At 46.2% G+C, this 22,926-nt stretch overlaps 1 protein-coding gene across 1 annotated transcript in view; it reads right to left on the bottom strand.

The window, feature by feature from the left end:
- Nucleotides 1-22,926, bottom strand: part of F8 (coagulation factor VIII) — a 232,157-nt gene that overhangs the window by 183,803 nt on the left and 25,428 nt on the right. Inside the window, exon 3 of the mRNA XM_073573105.1 lies at nt 8,277-8,399. Within this exon, the coding sequence (XP_073429206.1) occupies nt 8,277-8,399 (123 nt within the window). The remainder of the gene's footprint in view (nt 1-8,276; nt 8,400-22,926) is intronic.

Below are 22,926 nucleotides of genomic sequence, written 5' to 3' on the forward strand. Positions count from 1 at the left end.
GACCCCTGCCTATGTCATCACGTTGCCCACAGTGTCCGTGGATCCTGATTGGCTGAAAAAGGGCGGAAAACAAACTTTTGAAACGCGACTTTGGCGCTAAAGTCGCCGAGCTCGTGGCCGACCTCACCCTTGGGTTGGGTTTCATTTCATGAAACCCGACTTTACCAAAAGTCGGCGACTTTTGAAATTTTTCGACCCGTTTCGCTCAACTCTACTTACAAGCTCAATAAAAAAGTGCTTGCTCATATTTTTTGTATTGAGCTTGTAAGTACTATTTTGAGGCGGGCCAGGATCATTGCATCGGGATGTTGCCTCCTAATCCGGGCCATCTTTAGCACAGTGCTTACAAGCTAGACAGCAGTGGTGGTAATTCTCCTAGGCGATAAAATGTAAAAAAAACAAAGAAAAAGAAAAGTATTAATATTCCAAAAATGGATGCAAATTTTAATAAGGAGTAAATTATAAATCTTAATATCTGACAATATCCATCTATGGAGATCAAAATAACCATACAAGAGCAATTCTCCAATTTGATCTCTTATTGGTCTCTTTATCACTTATTTCATTATGCACAGTGGTCTGATAATAGTAAGGTGGCGGCTGGGCAGGTCTTGGATGAAGTCTATGTGCCTTGCCTTGGTGATGTGAAACCAGAGAAGGCTCCAGTACTAATAGATGCTTAGAGTGTTTTTTAATAGGGCCAGCATGGGTCCAGGTTTTAGAAACATCTGGAAAAGCTGGACGGGACTGGTCATTCCCATCCTCCAATCTAGGAGAGGCAGCTCAGATAAAAATGGCAACTGATCTGCTCGTAGGGGCCTGAAAGTGAAGGTGAAAAGATCTGTGAGGTGTTGTTCAGACTTGTCTGGAGTCTGACTGAGTGCAGAGCTTATTGTACTACAGAACGCCAGTGACTGTCTGTCCCGCAGTCTCCAACATCAGGTCCGCTCTCTTTCTGAAACTTAACCCCTCCAAAACTGAACTTCTTCTGCTCCTGCCATCTACTAACCTCCCTAAATCTGACATTTCCCTCTCTGTGGGCGGCACCACAATAACACCCCGGCAGCAGGCGCGCTGTCTGGGTGTTATGTTTGACACCAATCTCTCCTTCACATCCCATATACAATCTCTTGCCCGCTCTTGCCGCTTACACCTAAAGAACATCTCTAGAATCCGCCCTTTTCTCATCATGGAAACAACAAAAACCCTCAGGCTAAGTTCACATGTACCGGAACTCTCGCGGAAATTACCGCGAGAATTCCGGAATTCTATTCCGCGGGAAAATCGCATTTTAAATTCCTGCGATTTTCCCGCGGAAAAACTAGCATTTTGCAAGCGTATTTAGCTTGCAAAATGCTAGCGTTTTCCAAGCGATCTGTAGCATCGCTTGGAGAACTGATTGACAGGTTGGTCACACTCGGCAAACATAGTGTTTGACAAGTGTGCCCAACTTTTTACTACTGAGGCCGCCTATGCAGCATCAGTAGTAAAAGATAAAATGCAAAAAAAAAATTAAAAATGGTGTTATTCTTACCTTCCGACATCCCGTGCAGCCGTTCCCAGTAATCCTTTGCGAAAATGCCCGCGATGACGTCCGTTCTCGCGGGATCGCGATGTCTCGCGGTTAATTCGCGATGACGTCGCGCGAATGACCGCGAGACTTCGCGATCCCGCGAGAACGGACGCCATCACGGGCATTTTCGCAAAGGATTACTGGGAACGGCTGCGAGGGACGTCGGAAGGTAAGAATAACACCATTTTTTATTTTAAATTCTATTTTTTACAGGGATATGGTACCCAAAGCCCGGAGGACAGTCTCAATCCGCAAATGTTCTGCTTACTTTCCGCATGGTGGGCACAGCCACATGCGGGAAGTAAGCGGAACAATGCATTCCTATAGGTGCGGGATCGCTGCGATTCCGCAAAATTAATGAGCATGCTGCGGTTTTTACCGCAAAGCGATTCTGCCGCGGTAAAAACCGCAGCATTAGCACAGCATTGCGGAATCCCATAGGAATGCATGGGATGCTTATTTTTCGCGTTTTCGCAGCAAAATCGCGCGGTTAAAACCGCCGCGGAAACGCGAAAAAAACACCACGTGTGAACTCAGCCTAACTGTAGCATTGATCCACTCCCACCTGGACTACTGTAACGCTCTATTAATTGGCCTCCCCCTCACTCGACTTTACCCTCTCCAGTCCATACTTAATGCAGCAGCCAGGGTCATCCATCTGACACATCCGCTCTTCGCCAGTACTTACATTGGCTGCCCATTCATTATAGGATCCAATTCAAAGTACTTGTTCTCACCCACAAAGCTCTCCACAGTGCAGCACCCCCCTACATCTCCTCCCTCATTTCTGTCTATCGGCCTAACCGACTGCTGCGCCCTGCAAATGACTTTCGACTATCCTCTGCACTAATCCGTACCTCCCACTCCCGACTCCAAGACTTCTCCCGTGTTGCGCCAATCCTTTGGAATGCTCTACCCCAAGAATTTAGGACTATCCACAATTTGCATAGTTTCAGGCGTTCCCTCAAAACACATTTGTTCAGAGCGGCTTATCACGTTCACTAATCAAAGTCATTCTATGTGTAAATGTGCGTGTGTAGTCCATTCACCTTCTCCATCCATCCCTCAAGAGGGCTGGACCATCATTGAAAATACATCATTGTAAATACACTCCTGTACTTTGTATCTCCCCCACCTCATTGTAGATTGTAAGCTCTCACGAGCAGGGTCGTCTTATTGTGCTTTAATTATTGTATTGTTAACATTGTTAGTTATGACTTGTGTTTTGAAACTGTTAAACTGTAAAGCGCTGCGGAATATGTTGGCGCTAAATAAATAATTATTATTATTATTATAAATGGGTGACCCTGTACCTAATATGGGACTGTTTTATTTTATGTTATACTTTTTTCTCTGGCTGAAGAATGGGTGTTTATTTTTACTTTGAAAGTTTTATGGACTTTTTAATAAACCTTCCTGTTTGAGACAAGAACTTTGTGCCGGTGTGAATGCTACCCAGCTGCCTGAATGAGAGTGAATCCTTGCAATATACATTACATTATAATATGACAATATACAGACATGGCCAAAAGTGTTGGCACCTTTGAAATTGATCCAGAAAATGAAATATTTCTCACAGATAATTATTACAATTACACATTGTTCTCGTGTGTTTGAACAACATTAAAAAAGGGAAATAAAGGCAAATTAGACAAAATTTTGCAAACCCCAAAAATGGACCGAACAAAATTGTTGGCACCCTAAGCTTAATATTTGGTTGCACACCCTTTGAAATAAATAACTGCAATCAATCGTTTACTATAACCATCAATCAGCTTCTTACACCTCTCATTTGGAAATTTGGACTACTCCTCCTTTGTAAACTGCTATAGGTCTCTTATATTTGAAGGCGCCTTCTCCCAACAGCAATTTTAGGATCTGTCCACAGGTGTTCAATGGGATTTAGATCCGGACTCATCGCTGTCAACTTCAAAGCTCTCCTTTCATTTTTGGGTGCTTCGTGAAGTATGTTTGGGGTTACTGTCCTACTGGAAGACCCATAACCTAGGACACAAACCCAGTTTTCTGACACACGGCACTACATTGGGACCCAAAATCCTTTGGTAATCTTCAGATTTCGTGATGCCTTGTACAATCAAGGCACTTAAGGCCAGAGACAGCAAAACAACCTCCACCATATTTGACTGTAGGTACTGTGTTTTTTCTTTGTAGGCCTCATTCTGCTTTTGGTAAATAGTAAAATTATGTGCTTTACCAAAAATCTCTATCTTGGTCTGATTTGTCCACAAGATGCTTTGCCAGAAGGATTTTCACTTACGTACATTTTTGCAAACTACAGTCTAGTTTTTATATGACTCTGTGAGCTGGGTGTGTCCTCCAGGGTGATTCTGCCATAGCATTTAATTTCATTCAAATGTCAACGATTAGTTGTGACAGTGATGCACCCTGAGCCTGCAGGACAGCTTAATTTTTTTGAAACTTGATTGGGTCTGCTTATCCATCATCCGGACTCTCCTGTATTGCAACCTTCCAACAATTTTTGTCTGCCGTCCACATCCAGGGAGATTAGCTACAGTGCCATGCGTTGAAACTTGATTGTATTGCGCACTGTGGACAAATAAACGTCAAGATCTCTGGAGATGGACTTGTAACCTTGAGATTGGTGATATTTTTCAAAAATTTTAGTTCTCAAGTCCTCAAACAGCTCTCTTCTCTTTCTGTTCTCCATGTTTAGTGTGGCACACACAGATGCACACTGTAAAGATTGAGTCAACTTCTCCCCTTTTTATCTGGTTTCATGTGTGATTTTCATATTGTCCACACCTGAAACTTGCCACAGGTGAGTTTCAATGAGCAGCACATTCTTGAAACAAAGTTGTTTACCCACAATTTTGGAAAGGCGGCAGCAATTTTGTCCTGACCATATTGGGGGTTTTGTGTGAAGTTATGTCCAATTTGCCTTTTTTTCAGTTTTCAGTTTCAGTTTTGTGTGAAGATATGTCCAATTTGCCTTTTTTTTTTTCAGTTTTTTTATGTTGTTCCAATATGCACAAATTAAATAAACGTGTATAACAAAACACGTGTAATTGAAATAATTGTCTGGGAGAAAAGCTTCATTTTCTGAAATAATTTCAAGGGTGCCAATACTTTCAGCCATGACTGTAGTTCAGGGGTGGGCAATTAATTTTCCCAATGGGCCAAATGAGAGATGTCACTGTTGTAAAGGGCCGAACCAATAGGCTGAAATTCATTCTACTCAGTATTAATATTAAAATATTAATTTTAATTTTTTTAGATTAATGTTAATTGTATCACATAATATTGAGCAGAATTAAGTATGCTGCCATCCCCTACATAGCGCATGAACCTGCACATAGCCCCCTATATACCGTAAGAGCCCACACCCATCCCCTATATACAGTATGAGCCCCCACATAGCCTCCCATATGTATAGCATAAGCCATTACATAGCCTCCTATATACAGTCTGAGCCCCATCTAGCCTCCTATATATAGCATGAGCCCCACATAACCTCCTATACACAGCATGTGCTCAACATACACTCCCATATACAGAGTTTGAGTTCCCACATAGCCTCCCATATATACCATGAGCTCCCACATAGTCTCCCATATATAGCAAGAGCCTCAACATAGTCTCCTATATACAGTTTGAGCGTCACATAGCCTCCTTTATACAGTATGAGCCCCACATAGCCTCCTATATACAGTATAAGCCCCACATAGACTCCTATATACAATATGAGCCCCACATAGACTCCTATTTACAGTATGAACCTCACATAGCCTCCTGTATACAGTATAAGCCCCACATAGACTCCTATATACAGTATGAGCCCCACATAGCCTACCTATATACAGTATGAGCTCCACATAGCCTCCTATATACAGTATGAGCCCCAAATTGGCTCCTATTTACAGTATGAACCTCACTTAGCCTCCTATATACAGTATGGGCTCCACATAGCCTCTTATACAGTATGAGCCCCACATAGACCCCTAGCTACTATGTAAGCCCCAAATAGCCTCCTATATACAGTATGGGCTCTACATAGCCTACCTATATACAGTATGAGCCCCACATAGCCTCCTATATACAGTATGAGCCCCACATAGCCTCCTATATACAGTATGAGCCCCATAGCCTCCTATATACAGTATGAGCCCCAAATAGGCTCCTATTTACAGTATGAACCTCACATAGCCTCCTATATACAGTATGAGCTCCACATAGCCTCTTATATACAGTATGAGCCCCACATAGCCTCTTATATACAGTATGAGCCCCACATAGCCTCTTATATACAGTATGAGCCCCAAATAGACTTCTATTTACAGTACGTCTTAGAATAAGGACTGTTTTTTTGTCCGAAACGCGTCCAACTACACGTCCTGATGCGTCTCTTATCATGATGGAGAATCTTATGATTTTTTTAAATTTTGGAATAAAGGAATAAAAATTTTTTTAATCTAATTACTGATCTGGATGCTGGAATTTTTTTCCATATTACGCTTTGCTGCAGAGGGATCCTGTTTCCACATTCCGTGCACCGATCGGACTTATAGCTGTCTTCTTTGGGGTGAGCTGAAAAAATTTTCTTTTTTTAGCCTCCTATATACAGTATGAGCCCCAAATAGGCTCCTATTTACAGTATGAACCTCACATAGCCTCCTATATACAGTATGAGCTCCACATAGCCTCTTATATACAGTATGAGCCCCACATAGCCTCTTATATACAGTATGAGCCCCACATAGCCTCTTATATACAGTATGAGCCCCAAATAGACTTCTATTTACAGTACGTCTTAGAATAAGGACTGTTTTTTTGTCCGAAACGCGTCCAACTACACGTCCTGATGCGTCTCTTATCATGATGGAGAATCTTATGATTTTTTTAAATTTTGGAATAAAGGAATAAAAAAATTTTTAATCTAATTACTGATCTGGATGCTGGAATTTTTTTCCATATTACGCTTTGCTGCAGAGGGATCCTGTTTCCACATTCCGTGCACCGATCGGACTTATAGCTGTCTTCTTTGGGGTGAGCTGAAAAAATTTTCTTTTTTTAGCCTCCTATATACAGTATGAGCCCCAAATAGGCTCCTATTTACAGTATGAACCTCACATAGCCTCCTATATACAGTATGAGCTCCACATAGCCTCTTATATACAGTATGAGCCCCACATAGCCTCTTATATACAGTATGAGCCCCAAATAGACTTCTATTTACAGTATGAACCTCACATAGCCTCCTATATACAGTATGAGCTCCACATAGCCTCCCATATACAGTATGAGCCCCACATAGCCTCTTATATACAGTATGAGCCCCAAATAGACTTCTATTTACAGTATGAACCTCACATAGCCTCCTATATACAGTATGAGCTCCACATAGCCTCTTATATACAGTATGAGCCCCACATAGCCTCTTATATACAGTATGAGCCCCACATAGCCTCTTATATACAGTATGAGCCCCAAATAGACTTCTATTTACAGTATGAACCTCACATAGCCTCCTATATACAGTATGAGCTCCACATAGCCTCCCATATACAGTATGAGCCCTACATAGACTCCTATATACTGTATGAGTCTCACATAGCCTCTCTAATTACATGCAAACATGACATAAACGTGAAAAAAACCACCACATACTCACTTCTCTCCCTTTCTACGAGTACTCTCCCTCTGCTCCTGTCTCCAGTGTACTGACTCCCTTCAGTGCACAGCTGACATGAAGAAATTACGTAATCACATCAGCTGCCTCAGACGCTGATTGGTGGAAGAAGGGGTCGGCGGCCTCTCCTCCACCAATCTATTCACCGCTGTCTGAATCCCAAGGATGCAGAGAGAGGTGAAGGTGGCGACTGATGTGTAATACTAGAAGTGATGGTACCCCTGACAGTCCTTGCGTGATGTGGCATTGGTAAGAAAAGACTGCCACCTGCTGTCTGAACAAAACCATTGCGGAACCAACTGGCACCAGAAGAGCTTGCCAGTAGAGATGAGCAGATCGTTTTGTGTGACCCCAGTGCATGTTCCAGGTCATTGCTCTCTTTCCATGAACAGGTTTCCTCATCTTCTGGGATCTTGATATTGTCTTATGTTTTCTGTGCTAGTGCACCGTCACCTGTGTGCTGCCAGACAATGTCACAGTAGGCCAGCAAACCAAACACCACACTGAGGACCTCAGAAAATCAGGATATTCCCGCAGCTCAGAGCACTGACCTGGACCATCGACTGGGGTTGAACAAAGTGATCTGCCAATCTCTACAAGTTGCCATAGCAAGATATATTCTTTAATTGCAGCTCTTTTCTTTCTTTGCCTTCCACATACCCGATTAGGTGATATAAAACAATTTATCTTATGACCACCTTGTCACATTTCGACATACATGTTCAGCCAATAGCAGCTCTGAGTCATCTGCAGGTTTAGGTGTGAGGGCTGTGAATGGCATCTGTGCTCCATCATCGAACAGAATTTATATCCATAAGTAGACTTATGCAGATTGCATAGTGAAGTAAATATGTGAAAAAGCGGGAGGAAGAAAAAACAGATATATAAGCTAAAGTGTTTAAAAAGATGAAGGAATTACAGCAGTATTTCCATAGGGATTTTACTGTTCAGTGATGTGCTCCATTGATCATTATTACCTATACAATATAGAATAAAGTGATGAGTGGCTTGGATACTATAAGATGGCTTTCTCACCTTCTGACCGTTTACCGTATGATACCCCAATGCCATGAAGACTGTACGGAACACTGGCAAGATTCTTAAAGTGAATAACAACGTTATCAAATGTTTCAACCCGAATGGTGGGACCCAATAGTCCTGAAAAAATAAAGAAATAACATTAGTAAAAGAAAGTTTACATCTATACTCATAAAAGAAAATGTATTCACATGATCAGTCATCAATACCACATTACCAGATAGTGAAAATTCCATTCTAAATCCAGAGGCATTCGTATTCCCACGAAGGGCAACATCTGCAAGGGGTTTGTAGGTTCTCCCTGTGTTTCGTGGGTGTTCTCCGGTTTCCTCCCACATTCCAAAGACATACTGATAGGGAATTTAGATTGTGAGCCCCATAGGGGACAGTGATGAAAATGTGTGCAAGCTGTAAAGCGCTGTGGAATATGTTAGTGCTATATAAAAATAAAGATTATTATTATTATTATTATTATTCGTATGCAGTTGATTCCTCCTTTGCAGCTAAAACAGCTTCCACTTTTCTGGAAGACCTTCTACAAGGTTTTGGAGGAGTCTGTTGGATTTTTTGCTGATTTATCCGGAAAGGTATTTGCAAGGTCAGATATTGATGTAGGACTGCGAGAACAGCCCTCAAAATCTTGATTCTAGGGCATCCCAAAAGTATTCAATGGTTTGGAGGTCAAGACCCTGTCATGTTCTTCCACACCAAACCGATCCTATGTCTGATCAAGCTGCTGACGTCGCTCGGACCAGCGTTCAGAATTTCAATTATACTCACATCTGAAAGACGTGAGTACAATCATTCACCGGGAGCTGGCGCACTGCAGCTTCTCCGAGCCGGCTACCAGTCTGGGGGGTGCGGCTAAATGCAGCCGCTGGGAGAGACGCCTCTGATGGGCATATTAGACAGCCTGACCGCCACCTCTAGATACGCCTCTGGCTGTATGTAAACATAAAACCCAAGAGAGGAAAAACACTAAACACGAGGTCATGATTGAGTACAACACATAAGTGAGAAAAGTAGAAAATTAATTATTTAAGTAATTGGCAACAACATGGCACAACAGAAGCGGGTGCCCCCACTAGTTAAAATACATAACATGTATGAATGCACATATGGTTAAAATAACATAACCATAACCACTGAGAGTGTAGTATACATGTGTAGCAAAAAAACTTGTATTGAAAATGAGGGGATAGTATAGCCAGTCTGAGATAGAGACCAATGCCGAAATAATCTATGACATCAGGGTTCCAGATGAGCCGTTGAGGAGGTCAGAGAACAGGTGGAGAGGACTGCAGAACCCACTGTGGGAGATGGGGACACTGGAGACAGTTCTGATAGCTCCTCCCCCCGACCTCTTCTCTGTGAGGAGATGCTGCAGTGCTGTTGTGGCGCCCCTGAGGCTCAGTCGCCACAGAGGTACTGCACCTTCTCCTAAGGTGTGGTGCCCCACCATCCAGGTAAGGTGGGAACTCCTTGCCGCGCTCCAACATTTGCATCCCACACACAGGATAGTTCAGCAGGGCCACATTGCAGCTTTAGGCTCGGGGTGTGTAGCAGAGCACCTTTCGTGGAACCCTACTTCGTAACGCGAGATGTGCTGGGAGGTGGGTGGAGTTAGTATAAAAAAAAGGGGAAAGATAGAATTAGAGGTCAGTCACTTAGGGGGCCGTCAGAGACAGTTAGGTCAGTCTGGGGTGAGTCCCAGAGGTCCCTGGAAGAAGGGATGGAGGAAGGAGTGCTGCAGCTGCCTCAGTGACCTGAGCCAGCTGGCACGGGAAAGGAAAGAGAAAGAGAGACGTAGAACTGTAACCTGCATTTCCATAAGAGAGAGAAAGACAAGCACGGAACGAAGTGGAAAGAGAACAGAGAGGAGGAGTGGGTTGGATAGGAACCCTGCCTATAGGTTCTCAGTGCAAGCCTGGGGCCCAGTCCCCGAGGTTGTATGGACACTTATAGTTCTGCAGCAGACACCAGTGGAGTAGTTGGCTGCAAATGCACTACTCCCATCAAAGACTTGGGACACAACAGCAAACTGATAGAGAGCCGGGATTCAGGAGAAGGGAGTCCCTGAAGCAGGCTACAGCTGTCTGTCGTACAAGTGAGAGTCGTTAGGAACATCTGACAGGAGGAACTTCAGAGAACCACGGTACTGGAGCTCTTCATACTAAAAGGCGCAATAGAGAGGTCGTTCAGAAAGGCACATGTTGGCGGGGTGCTGGCGGGGAAAATCCTATCTTGCCTGGAGGTTGGCTGGGCCTCTGCCCCGGAGGACACAGTACCGAAGCAGGCACCTGTGCACTACGAACTGTGAATAAAGCTTTGAAACTGCAAGCTCTTGTGTCCTCCATTCATTCCCGCATCAGCACCGCTACATTTGGGTATCAACATCTACACCCTCCCGTGCCCTACTCCTCCAGCGCACCTTTACACTGCCCTGGGGCTACAGCTCTACCTGTGGGGAGCTACACCATCTAAGCTGCAACACACCATCAGTCCCAGAGGATCTGTACGCAGCGTTGGCTTACCATCTTACTTGCCAAACACCACGGGGGGCGTCACGAACTTTACATTATAAATAAACATCACAGCCATTGATATTGGTGCCCAGGGCAACGGACCGGGTCACCGCTGCTGTGACACCACATCATCCCCCTGACACCGGCCCGGTGCCGAGTACCCCACAGCCCTGGGTGAAGCCGGCGGGGGCGACCCACTGTCATACAGTGAGCTCTCCTCCCTCGATTTCTTCTCTGTGAGGAGATGCTGCTGCCATGCTGTCCCATGCAGTGAACTTCCTCCCCCGACCTCTTCTCTGTGAGTTGCTGCAGTGATGTCCCATGCAGTGAGCCCTCCTTCCCAATCTCTTCTCTGTGAGATGCTGCAGTGCTGTCCCATGCAGTGGGCCTCCTCCCCGACCTCTTCTCTGTGAGATGCGGCAGTGCTGTCCCATGCAGTGAGCCTCCTCCCCCAACCTCTTCTCTGTGAGATGCTGCAGTGCTGTCCCATGCAGTGAGCCTCCTCTCCCGACCTCTTCTCTGTGAGATGCTGCAGTGCTGTCCCATGCAGTGAGCCTCCTCTCCCGACCTCTTCTCTGTGAGATGCTGCAGTGCTGTCCCATGCAGTGAGCCTCCTCTCCCGACCTCTTCTCTGTGAGATGCTGCAGTGCTGTCCTGTGCAGTGCGCTCCCCTCCCCTGACCTCTTCTCTATGACATGCTGCTGTGATGTCCCAAGCAGTGAGCCCTCCACCCCCAATCTCTTCTCTGTGAGGAGATGCTGCTGCCCTGCTGTCCCGTGCAGTGAGCCTCCTCCCCTGACCTCTTCTCTGTGAGATGCTGCAGTGCTGTCCCATGCAGTGAGCCTCCTCCCCCAACCTCTTCTCAATGAGATGCTCCAGGGCTGTCCCATGCAGTGAGCCCTCCTCCCCCAATCTCTTCTCTGTGAGGAGATGCTGCTGCCGTGCTGTCCCGTGCAGTGAGCATCGTCCCCCAACCTCTTCTCAATGAGATGCTTCAGGGCTGTCCCATGCAGTGAGCCCTCCTCCCCCAAACTCTTCTCTGTGAGGAGATTATGCTGCCATGCTGTCCCATGCAGTGAGCCTCCTCCCCCGACCTCTTCTCTGTGAGATGCTGCAGTGCTGTCCCATGCAGTGAGCCTCCTCCCCTGACCTCTTCTCTGTGAGATGCTGCAGTGATGTCCCATGCAGTGAGCCCTCCTCCCCAAAACTCTTCTCTGTGAGCAGATGCTGCTGCCATGCTGTCCCGTGCAGTGAGCCTCCTCCCCTGACCTCTTCTCAATGAGATGCTCCAGGGCTGTCCCATGCAGTGAGCCCTCCTCCCCCAACCTCTTCTCTGTGAGGAGATGCTGCTGCCGTGCTGTCCCATGCAGTGAGCCTCCTCCCCGACCTCTTCTCTGTGAGATGCTGCAGTGATGTCCCATGCAGTGAGCCCTCCTCCCCCAACCTCTTCTCTGTGAGGAGATGCTGCTGCCGTGCTGTCCCATGCAGTGACCCTCCTCCCCCAACCTCTTCTCTGTGAGATGCTTCAGTGCTGTCCCATGCAGTGAGCCTCCTCCCCCAACCTCATCTCAATGAGATGCTTCAGGGCTGTCCCATGCAGTGAGCCCTCCTCCCCAATCTCTTCTCTGTGAGGAGATGCTGCAGTGCTGTCCCGTGCAGTGAGCCTCCTCCCCTGACCTCTTCTCTGTGAGATGCTGCAGTGCTGTCCCATGCAGTGAGCCTCCTCCCCCGACCTCTTCTCTGTGAGATGCTGCAGTGATGTCCCATGCAGTGAGCCTCCTCCCCTGACCTCTTCTCTCTGAGATGCTTCAGTGCTGTCCCATGCAGTGAGCCTCCTCCCCCAACCTCTTCTCTGTGAGATGCTGCAGTGCTGTCCTGTGCAGTGAGCTCCTCTCCCCCGACCTCTTCTCTGTGAGATGCTGCAGTGCTGTCCCATGCAGTGAGCCTCCTCCCCTGACCTCTTCTCTCTGAGATGCTTCAGTGCTGTCCCATGCAGTGAGCCTCCTCCCCCAACCTCTTCTCAATGAGATGCTCCAGGGCTGTCCCATGCAGTGAGCCCTCCTCCCCCAACCACTTCTCTGTGAGGAGATGCTGCTGCCGTGCTGTCCCATGCAGTGAGCCCTCCTCCCCCAACCTCTTCTCTGTGAGATGCTGCAGTGATGTCCCATGCAGTGAGCCCTCCTCCCCCAATCTCTTCTCTGTGAGGAGATGCTGCTGCCGTGCTGTCCCATGCAGTGAGCCCTCCTCCCCCAACCTCTTCTCTGTGAGATGCTGAAGTGCTGTCCCATGCAGTGAGCCTCCTCCCCTGACCTTTTCTCTGTGAGATGCTGCAGTGCTGTCCCATGCAGTGAGCCTCCTCCCCCAACCTCTTCTCTGTGAGATGCTGCAGTGCTGTCCTGTGCAGTGAGCTCCTCTCCCCCGACCTCTTCTCTGTGAGATGCTGCAGTGCTGTCCCATGCAGTGAGCCTCCTCCCCTGACCTCTTCTCTCTGAGATGCTTCAGTGCTGTCCCATGCAGTGAGCCTCCTCCCCCAACCTCTTCTCAATGAGATGCTCCAGGGCTGTCCCATGCAGTGAGCCCTCCTCCCCCAACCACTTCTCTGTGAGGAGATGCTGCTGCCGTGCTGTCCCATGCAGTGAGCCCTCCTCCCCCAACCTCTTCTCTGTGAGATGCTGCAGTGATGTCCCATGCAGTGAGCCCTCCTCCCCCAATCTCTTCTCTGTGAGGAGATGCTGCTGCCGTGCTGTCCCATGCAGTGAGCCCTCCTCCCCAACCTCTTCTCTGTGAGATGCTGCAGTGCTGTCCCATGCAGTGAGCCCTCCTCCCCCAACCTCTTCTCTGTGAGATGCTGCAGTGCTGTCCCATGCAGTGAGCCTCCTCCCCTGACCTTTTCTCTGTGAGATGCTGCAGTGCTGTCCCATGCAGTGAGCCTCCTCCCCCAACCTCTTCTCTGTGAGATGCTGCAGTGCTGTCCTGTGCAGTGAGCTCCTCTCCCCCGACCTCTTCTCTGTGAGATGCTGCAGTGCTGTCCCATGCAGTGAACCTCCTCCCCCAACCTCTTCTCAATGAGATGCTCCAGGGCTGTCCCATGCAGTGAGCCCTTCTCCCCCCACCCTATTCTCTGTGAGGTGATGCTGCTGCCGTGCTGTCCCATGCAGTGGGCTTCCTGTCCGACCTCTTCTCTGTGAGATGCTGCAGTGATGTCCCATGCAGTGAGCCCTCCTCCCCTGACCTCTTCTCTGTGTGGAGATGCTGCTGCCGTGCTGTCCCATGCAGTGAGCCTCCTCCCCCAACCTCTTCTCTGTGAGATGCTGCAGTGATGTTGGGTCGCCCTCCCAGGGCAGCGGGGTACTCGGTACCAGGCCGGTGTCAGGGGGATGTGTCACAGCGGCGGTGACCCAGTCCGTGGCCCTGGGCGCCCAAATCAATGGTGGTTTTTAATGTAGTTTATGAGAATAGTTCGTGATGCCACCTGTAGTGTTCAGCAAGGGAGGTGTTAAGCCGACGCTGCATGCAGATCCACTGGGACTGATGGTGTGGTGCAGCAAAGATGGTGTAGCTCCCCACAGGTGGAGCTGTAGTCCCAGGGCAGTGTAGGTGCTATGGATGAGGACAGGTGCAGGATGGTATGGAAGCTGGTACCCAGATGTAGTGGTGCTGAAGGTGTTAGCGCTCAAATCAATGGAGGACACCAGAGCTTGCAGTTTCAAAGCTTTACTCACAGTTTGTGGTACACACTGGTGCTTGCCTCCGTGCCGTGTCCTCCGGGGTAAAGACTCAATCAACCTCCCGGGCAAGTCAGGGCTCTCCTCTCCAACACTCCGCCAACATGTACCTTCCTGAACGACTCCTCCAATGCACCTTGTGGTGTGAAGCACTCCAGTACTTAGTAACCCTGGAATGCCTCCTAAGAGATGTTCCTAGAACTCTACTTGCACGGCAGACAGCTGTAGCCTGCTTCGGGGACGCCTCACTCCCGGTTCTCTATCTGTGTTGCTGTTGTGCCTCAAGTCTTGGATGGGAGTAATGCATTTACAGCCAACTACTCCACCGGTGTCTGCTGCAGAACCATAAGTGTCCATACAACCTCGGGGATCCGGGCCCCGGCCTTGCGCTGAGAACCTATAGGCAGGATTCCTCTTCCAACCCACTTCTCCTCTCTGTTCTCTACTCCTTCGTTCCGTACTTGACTCTCTTTCTTATGGATGCTTAGGTTACAGTTCTACGTCTTTCTCCTTTCTCTCCTCTCCCGTGCCAGCTGGCTCAGGTCACTGAGGCAGCTGCAGCACTCCTTCCTCCATCCCTTCTTCCAGGGATCCCCACTCTTCTCCGAGTGGCTTCCTTCTCCTACTCTCCTAGGGGACTGCTCTAGCAGACTGCCCCCGCAGACTGACCTTTGCAGATTGAACTGTAATTCTAAACCTTCCCAATCTTTTATATGGATCTAAACTCCACCCACCTCCCAGCACGTCCAGTGTTCCAAGCAGGGAACCACCAAAGGTGCTCTGCTATTCTCCAAGTACTGAGTCGCTTGTGGCTGTGCAGAACTACCCTGTGTGTGTGGGGTGCGAGTGTTGGAGTGTGGAAAGGAGCCCCCAACTTACCCAGACGGTGGGGCACCACACCTTAGGAGAAGGTGCAGTACCTCTGTGGCGACTGAGCCTCAGGGGCGCCACAATGTCCCATGCAGTGAGCCCTCCTCCCCCGACCTCTTCTCTGTGAGGAGATGCTGCTGCCGTGCTGTCCCGTGCAGTGAGCTCTCCTCCCCCAACCTCTTCTCTGTGAGGAGATGCTGTTGCCATGCTGTCCCGTGCTGTGAGCTCTCCTCCCCTAACCTCTTCTCTTTGAGGAGATGCTGCAGTGCTGTCCCGTACAGTGAGCTCTCCTCCCTCGACTTCTTCTCTGTGAGGAGATCCTGCTGCTGTGCTGTCCCATGCACTGAGTCCTCCTCCCCCAACCTATTCTCTGTGAGGAGATGCTGCTGCCGTGCTGTCCCATGCAGTGAGCCTCCTCACCCAACCTCTTCTCAATGAGATGCTCCAGGGCTGTCCCATGCAGTGAGCCCTCTTCCCTCTACCTTTTCTCTGTGAGGAGATGCTGCTGCCAGATGCTGCTGCCATGCTGTCTCATGCAGTGAGCCTCCTCCCCTGACCTCTTCTCTGTGAGATGCTGCAGTGATGTCCCATGCAGTGAGCCCTCCTCCCCCAACCTCTTCTCTGTGAGGAGATGCTACTGCCATGCTTTCCCATGCAGTGACCCTCCTCCCCCAACCCCTTCTCAATGAGATGCTCTAGGGCTGTCCCATGCAGTGAGCCCTCCTCCCCCGACCTCTTCTCTGTGAGGAGATGCTGCAGTGCTGTCCTGTGCAGCGAGCATGTGAGCAGGTTGCCGGATGCAGTAACAGACAGGAGGCAGAGCAAGAGTTAACGATAAGTTTGCTTGAACAGGGAGATACTCCATGCAGAGAGGAGAAGGGTGTAAACAGGGGTATAGCAGATGATATTAGACTAAAAGTTGTGTAGGGTGAGATAACAATTGTAATAAGTAAAGCAACGTTCATTAAAGGATAACTTAGCAGTGCGGCTTCCTGACAGCAGAGTCCTAGGTCCAAACGGTGGTGCCAACGCAGTTAGTGCATGATGAATCCGGTGTCATCCTGTAGGCGTTTATGGTCCGGTTCCAGGCAGTGACAGTGAGTCCTTGATGTCTTGTACGGGGTCATGGGTCCAGGATTCGTTGCGTGGAGTGGAATGCAGTCTTCAACACTGCCGGAGCTCAACGTAGCCCTACAGATGTATGCTGGTGAGAAAGGGCACAGTTCACAGTGAGTCACCAGGTCCTTCTTAAGCGGCACGTGCGTGGTACTTAGTGGCCCGGAACGTTTGGCACTTTCAACAGGCACTCGGCACGTCTCTGGTCAAAGTCTCTGTATGCAGAAGGTGGGACTCTATAGCGTGGGCCTGCTCCATCACTATGCTCAGAGTACGGAGCACCAAACTTCACCTGCTGTGCGCTGTGTGTTCCTGCCAAGTCTCGCAGTTTTGGCCTTTTTAGCTTAGCCACACCCCCTGTTGTTGAGTGCAAAGGTCAGTCCGGGTTTCTAAGATTTTCCCCGGACAACAAAGGTGACAGCCCCAACAGTTCCAGACCCAGCACAAAAGAGGTACCCCTGGTCCAGTCCTTCTTCTTACAAGCCCTCCTCCCCGACCTCTTCTTTGTGAGGAGATGCTTCAGTGCTGTCCCATACAGTAAGCCCTCCCTCACCGACCTCTTCTCTGTGAAGAGATGCTACGGCTGTGCTGTCCATTCCAGTGAGGCTCCTCCCCTGACCTCTTTTCTGTGAGATCCTGTTGAGAAGGGATCAGTGAGCACTCTCATCAGTCTGGTGAGGAAAGCGTTCATTGGCCAGCGTCTCTTTCTGCATGACACACCCCCTTTTTGAATACGTGAACACTGCATCGCGCTCTCCCCAGCTCTGGGTAGTCGCATGATTACTGGAGGGAGTGAGAGGGCACCGATGCTACATGAAACCAGGTCCCTCTCACTCCCGCCCATAATCTTGACTGAGTGGCCCCATAGCGGCTGCATACTCTGTCGCTATGGGCAGTATACCCCTGCCTGCGAGGGCCCCCTCCACCTCTGGGCCCCAATGCAGATGCACCAGTGGTATGTCAGCCCCTGATTCTTAGTCCACTACTAGTTTTGCTAAGGTCTCATTATTAAAGATAGGTGATCTGAGACTTAATCACAGGGTCAGGTTGTAGCAAAGTGCATCTTCTGAGAATGATCACCAATGCATCAGAGAATTTCACTGAGCAAGTTATCTTGAGTAAACAGTATTTACTTCATATTGGTAAACATGAGATAAGAGAATTCAGTAGCACACAGTCCCTGCTGCTGGCATAATACACTCAAAAGCAAAAGTAACAACAACAATAGAAAGCTTCCCTCCCCACAATACAGCAAACATAACTTTACACTATCGTCATCTGCTGTCAGGCTAGTGTAAAGTCCTCCCTTCACTTATAATAAGTCCTGATCTGTTGCATATGTCAACACCCTTTCTCAACAGTAAAGACTTAATCAATCAAACTCAACTTTTTTATTAGTCTCTAGTGTTTATTAGCATTCAACACTTTCGTGAAGATGTCTGCTGTCATTTCTTCAGTAGCACAATATTCTAACTTCAAGACTCCTTGTTCCTTATGATCTCTCAAGAAATGATACTTCACGTCAATATGCTTGGTTCTTGGATTGACTCTTTCCATCTGAGCAAGAACAAGACATCCTTGATTGTCCTCTTTCAATTTTGTCGGTTCCAACTGTGGTTGTTCTAAGTCTGTCAACAATTGTCTTAACCACAGAACTTCTTGACTTGCATGTGCTGCGGCAACATACTCTGCTTCTGTTGAAGACAGTGTCACAATTGATTGTTTCTTGTCCAACTTATTGGTCCACCTGAGAGAAAAAAAATATGTCCACTGGTAGATCTTCTGTCAGTTGGATTCCCAGCCCAATCTGCATCAACGTATCCTGTTAAAATTATCACTTGTGGGTAGTTTGAGCTTAACGTTGCTGGTTCCTTTCAAATAACGCACTACTCTCTTCACAGCATTCCAGTCAACTTTATTTGGTTTTGACACCTTTCTACTCAGAATTCCTACTGCTGCTGCGATGCCTGCCTGGTAACAGTCGCTAGATACAGTATTTTTCCTGTTGCCATTCTGTACTCTTCATTATTTGGTAACATATTTTTCTCACTATTCATCTCTTTAAGATAATTAGTTTCCATTGGAGACTTTACTGTTTTTGCATCCTTCAATCCAAATTTTTCTGTTATGTCTTGAATCATGTGATTTTGATTCAGTAGGAAACTTCTGTCTTCTTCTCTTTCTATCTGTATTCCTGGGTACTATTTCACATTTCCCAAGTCTTTGATTTCGAAATGTCACTTCAGGATTTTTAAGATGTTTTCTTTATCCCTTTCTTGTTCAGAACAAATAAGAATGTCGTGTACATATATGAGTACATAAATTCATCTATTCATCAGCCTTTTTGTGTACAAGCATGGATCAGCTTTGCTTCTTTGAATTTTTTCATTTGTAAGCTCTTCTGTGATTTTGTCATTCCACGCTTTAGCTGCTTGCTTTAAACCATATATGCTTTTCTGTAGTTTGCAAACTTTGTTTGGGTTTCTTTCATCTTTGAATCCTGGAGGTTGTTGCATGTAAATGTCTTCTGCTAAATCTCCAATCAAAAATGCTGTCTTTACATCCAGATGTATCAGTTCCATCTATTTCATTGCTGCAGCTGTAAGTAAAGTTCTTATTGTAGTATGTTTGACAACTGGAGCAAATGTCTCATCATAGTCTTCTCCATATTTTTGAGAATACCCTTTAGCTACTAGTCTTGCTCGGTATCTTTCAGGTGTGCCATCTGTTTGGTATTTTACTTTAAAATTCCATTTACATCCTATGGCTTTTCTTCCTTCTTGTAAATCTGTCAGTGTCCATTTATTTGAGTCATGCATGGACTTCATTTCTGTTTCTGTTGCTTCTATCCATTTATTAGCTTCTTCTTTAGGGAGTTGACATGTCTTCCCAAGAGGTAGGTTCATACATTTTACTTGTGCTTGTCTTGTATGAGAGACGTTTTGGTGGTTTTCCTTTGTTCTCTCTCATTGAGCGTCTTGGTTCTGTGTCTGTTTGTAGTTGTATTTCTTCATTTTCAGTATTCTGTTCTTCATCAATTTCAACTACTTTCTCAATAGATGCCTCTTCAGCTATGTCACTGCTGTTTTTCTCATTTTTTGTGTCAATTGAAATCATGACATCTTCATTTAGCTCCTCAATGAATGTCACACTGTTACTCACCGTGACTCTGTCTGTTTTGGGATCTAGGATTCTGTATCCCTTGCAATTTTCACTATATCCAACAAATATTCCCTCCATGGATCTGTTTTGAAGTTTGGAACATTTTTCTGTTGGAATGAATATAAAAACTTTACATCCAAAAACGTTTAAATGATGGACACTTGGTTTCATACCTTGCCACAGTTCATATGGAGTTTTCTTCAGTTTTCTGGAAAAAAGTATGTTCTGCAGATATGTAGCTGTCATTGCTGCCTCACCCCAATATTTCTCTGGTAGTTTGGAATCTGTCAGCATACATATCATCATTTTTGTCAGAGTTCGGTTTTTCCTTTCTGCTACTCCATTTTGTTCAGGTGTGTACGGAACAGTTTTCTGGTGTTGTATACCATTTTGTCTTAAGTAGTTTTCTATTCTGTGACCTGTAAATTCAGCTCCATTATCACTTCTGATGGCAATTGGCTTCCTTTGAAGTTTGTTACTCGACCTTGTTACGTAGTCTACAAGTTTATCAAAAACTTCACTTTTGTTCTTAAGTATGTGACTGTGTTTCTTGAGTAGGCATCTATGAAAGTCACCATGTATCTATTTCCTCCTGATGTAGTCACTTTCATGGGCCACATATGTCAGTATGAACTAAATCAAGTGGTATTTTGCTCTTTCATGTCACTTTCTTTTGGAATAGATATTCTTGTGGCTTTAGATTTTATTCAACATTCACATCTTATTTAATTGAGCAATCTGATATCTTTAGATCTTTTGTCAATTATTTTCTTTGTAGTTCCCTTATAATCAGGGTGTCTGAGTCCTAGATGTCTTTGCCATACGTGAATACAGTTCTTGTGATCATGTGTACATACCTTCATCTGTTCATTTGGTGTGTCAAGATGATATAATTGTTCATCTGCCTTGACATTGGTTTTCACCTTGTTTCCTGCTAGAATTGCACACTCATTGTCTTTGAATTTTACAGTGAGTCCATTGGCTGTTAAACGCTTCACAGATAACAATCCGCCTTCCAATTTTGGAAGATACAACACATTCTGTACAAGTATCTTTGAATCTTGTCCGAACTTGTTCGAACAGTTTAGCATACCTTGTCCTATACCTTCTGTGGTTATTTTGCTCCCATCTGCAAGATAAATGGCTTCTTTTTATCTAAATCAAGATCAGTGAAGAAATTCTTGTCACTTGTCATATGACTCGTTGCTCCTGAATCAATAAACCAGCCAAGTGATGATTTCTTGTCTGTTACTTTAAATGTGCCATTCCAATTATTCTCACATGAATCGGAAATTGTGTTTTTCACTTTCTGTGTATGCTCTCTATGTTGTAATTTTTGTTGTTCTGCTTTCCATATGGTACAGTCTTTCTTTAAATGACCTTTTTTCTTACATCTGAAACATTCTCTTGTCTCTTTATAATAGGGTTTTTAAAATTCTATCGCTTTAAGAGCGTTTCCACTGTTCTTTTCAGTAGAAGAATCATTTGTTTGTTCTTTTCTTCTCTGATATTCATCTATGAGTCTGGTCTTCACAAATTCTAATGTGATGTCTTTTTCAGGTCTTGTCACTAGTGCATTTATTAAGGGTTAAGAGTTGAGCGAAACAGGTCGGTCAGATTCAAAAATTGCCGACTTTCGCCAAAGTTGGGTTTTGCCAATCGAAACCCGACCCTAGCGTGAGGTCGGCCATGAGGTCGCCGATCAGCGCTCCAAAGTCACGTTTCAAATGATGCTTTCAGCGCCTTTTCTCACCCAATGATGGAGGACGCACACTGTGGGCAACGCAATGACATGCGCAGCGGCCAGCAACATCTTAGAGAAGGGCATTGAAGTGATTGGCTGGCTTTGTGTGGCGTCACAGTGGGTATAAAAGGCTGTGAATGCCGACCGCCATCTTACTTCTGCCGATCTTACAATAGGGAGAGGTGCTGCTGCTGATTCTGAACAGGGAGAGCGTTAGGCAGGGAAGAAGAAAAAAAAACTGCTTCTGCTGATAGCGCTTTTCACTGTACAGTAAGTTGCAAAAATTGAGTAGTTTTGAGTTCCCTCTTACCCCACAATGGGCTATTTTAAATATCCTAGAGGAGACCCAAAGAGTATTGCCAAAGCACACCAAAGCCATGTTAGTGATTTGGGCCTCAGCAGTAAGGAAAAGTATATCACATCAATGGTTACACTCTAATGTTACATCAAAATCGTTAATATTGACAAATTCATTTTCTGTTTAAAATGGACTGGTTGGAAACCTTGACCAACAAAGAAAAATTAACAGAGAAGTTCTTCACCAGATGGTCGTTTTTTGTTCCATCCTTGGATACAGAATCTAGGAACAGACTTGGAGAAGCAATTTGAGAGCACCAGATGGTTCCTGCTACAAAGCATCAGTGGACACGCACCAATTTAAGGAATCTTTTCAAATGATGACGATTGTAGGAAGGGGAGGGGGGGGAAAGGTGGGATTTTGGCTTAATGTCATAAATATACTGTAACTGTCTGTACCTTTTCCTTGTTAAAATTGTTAAATTAATAAAAATAGTTTAAAGATAAGAACTTGCTACATCTCAGTCACTGGTGTGACGTGTTGATGAGGGAAGGAGAATCTTCCCAAGGAAAAATGGTACATAAGCACAGCCTCCTGCTAGCTGCTTATCTGGACAAATGACCCCCTTTGTTTGAGGAGCTGAGCTTTATACTTTGCCCAAAAACCAAGGGTCTCCCCCCTTGCTGACTTCACAGGGTGGGCCAGATACGCCCCCTTTAGAAAGCTATTAAAAAAACTTCTGCGGGCGATATCTTAGGCTGGGAAACTCACAGAGAGACGACAAGGGTATCATATGTTTGCTTATGAATTTCTCTTTCATTTAAGACCGAACACCATATGTCTATGTATGACTGGTAGACGTATACTCTTTTCTCGGCTTCTGGTGGACGTAGAAGTCGCAAAACGCTGTTGTGAATAGATTCAATTATGCCAATTCTGGAAATATATTTGTCCTGTCTCTATGATTATTCTATGTGATTAAATTTGAGTTTGAATGAACAAATAAACATGTGCTTTAACAAAGCCGGATTTAACTGGTCAACCGCTCACATTACACAAAGGTGGTATACCTGCAGGGAGGGGCGAGTGGACATTCCAACAGGGAGAAAGAGGGGGCTGGTGCAGTTGCAAGGGGGATGTTTGTGAGCTGTGCCTGTATGTGGGGCTTCATGTGTACACTGCACAAACCTAATGGGGGGGTGGAGCA

The sequence above is a fragment of the Dendrobates tinctorius genome, unplaced genomic scaffold (assembly GCF_039654945.1).
Source record: "Dendrobates tinctorius isolate UK_male_01 unplaced genomic scaffold, ASM3965494v1 ptg000034l, whole genome shotgun sequence".
In the NCBI taxonomy this organism is placed as follows: Eukaryota; Metazoa; Chordata; class Amphibia; order Anura; family Dendrobatidae; genus Dendrobates; species Dendrobates tinctorius.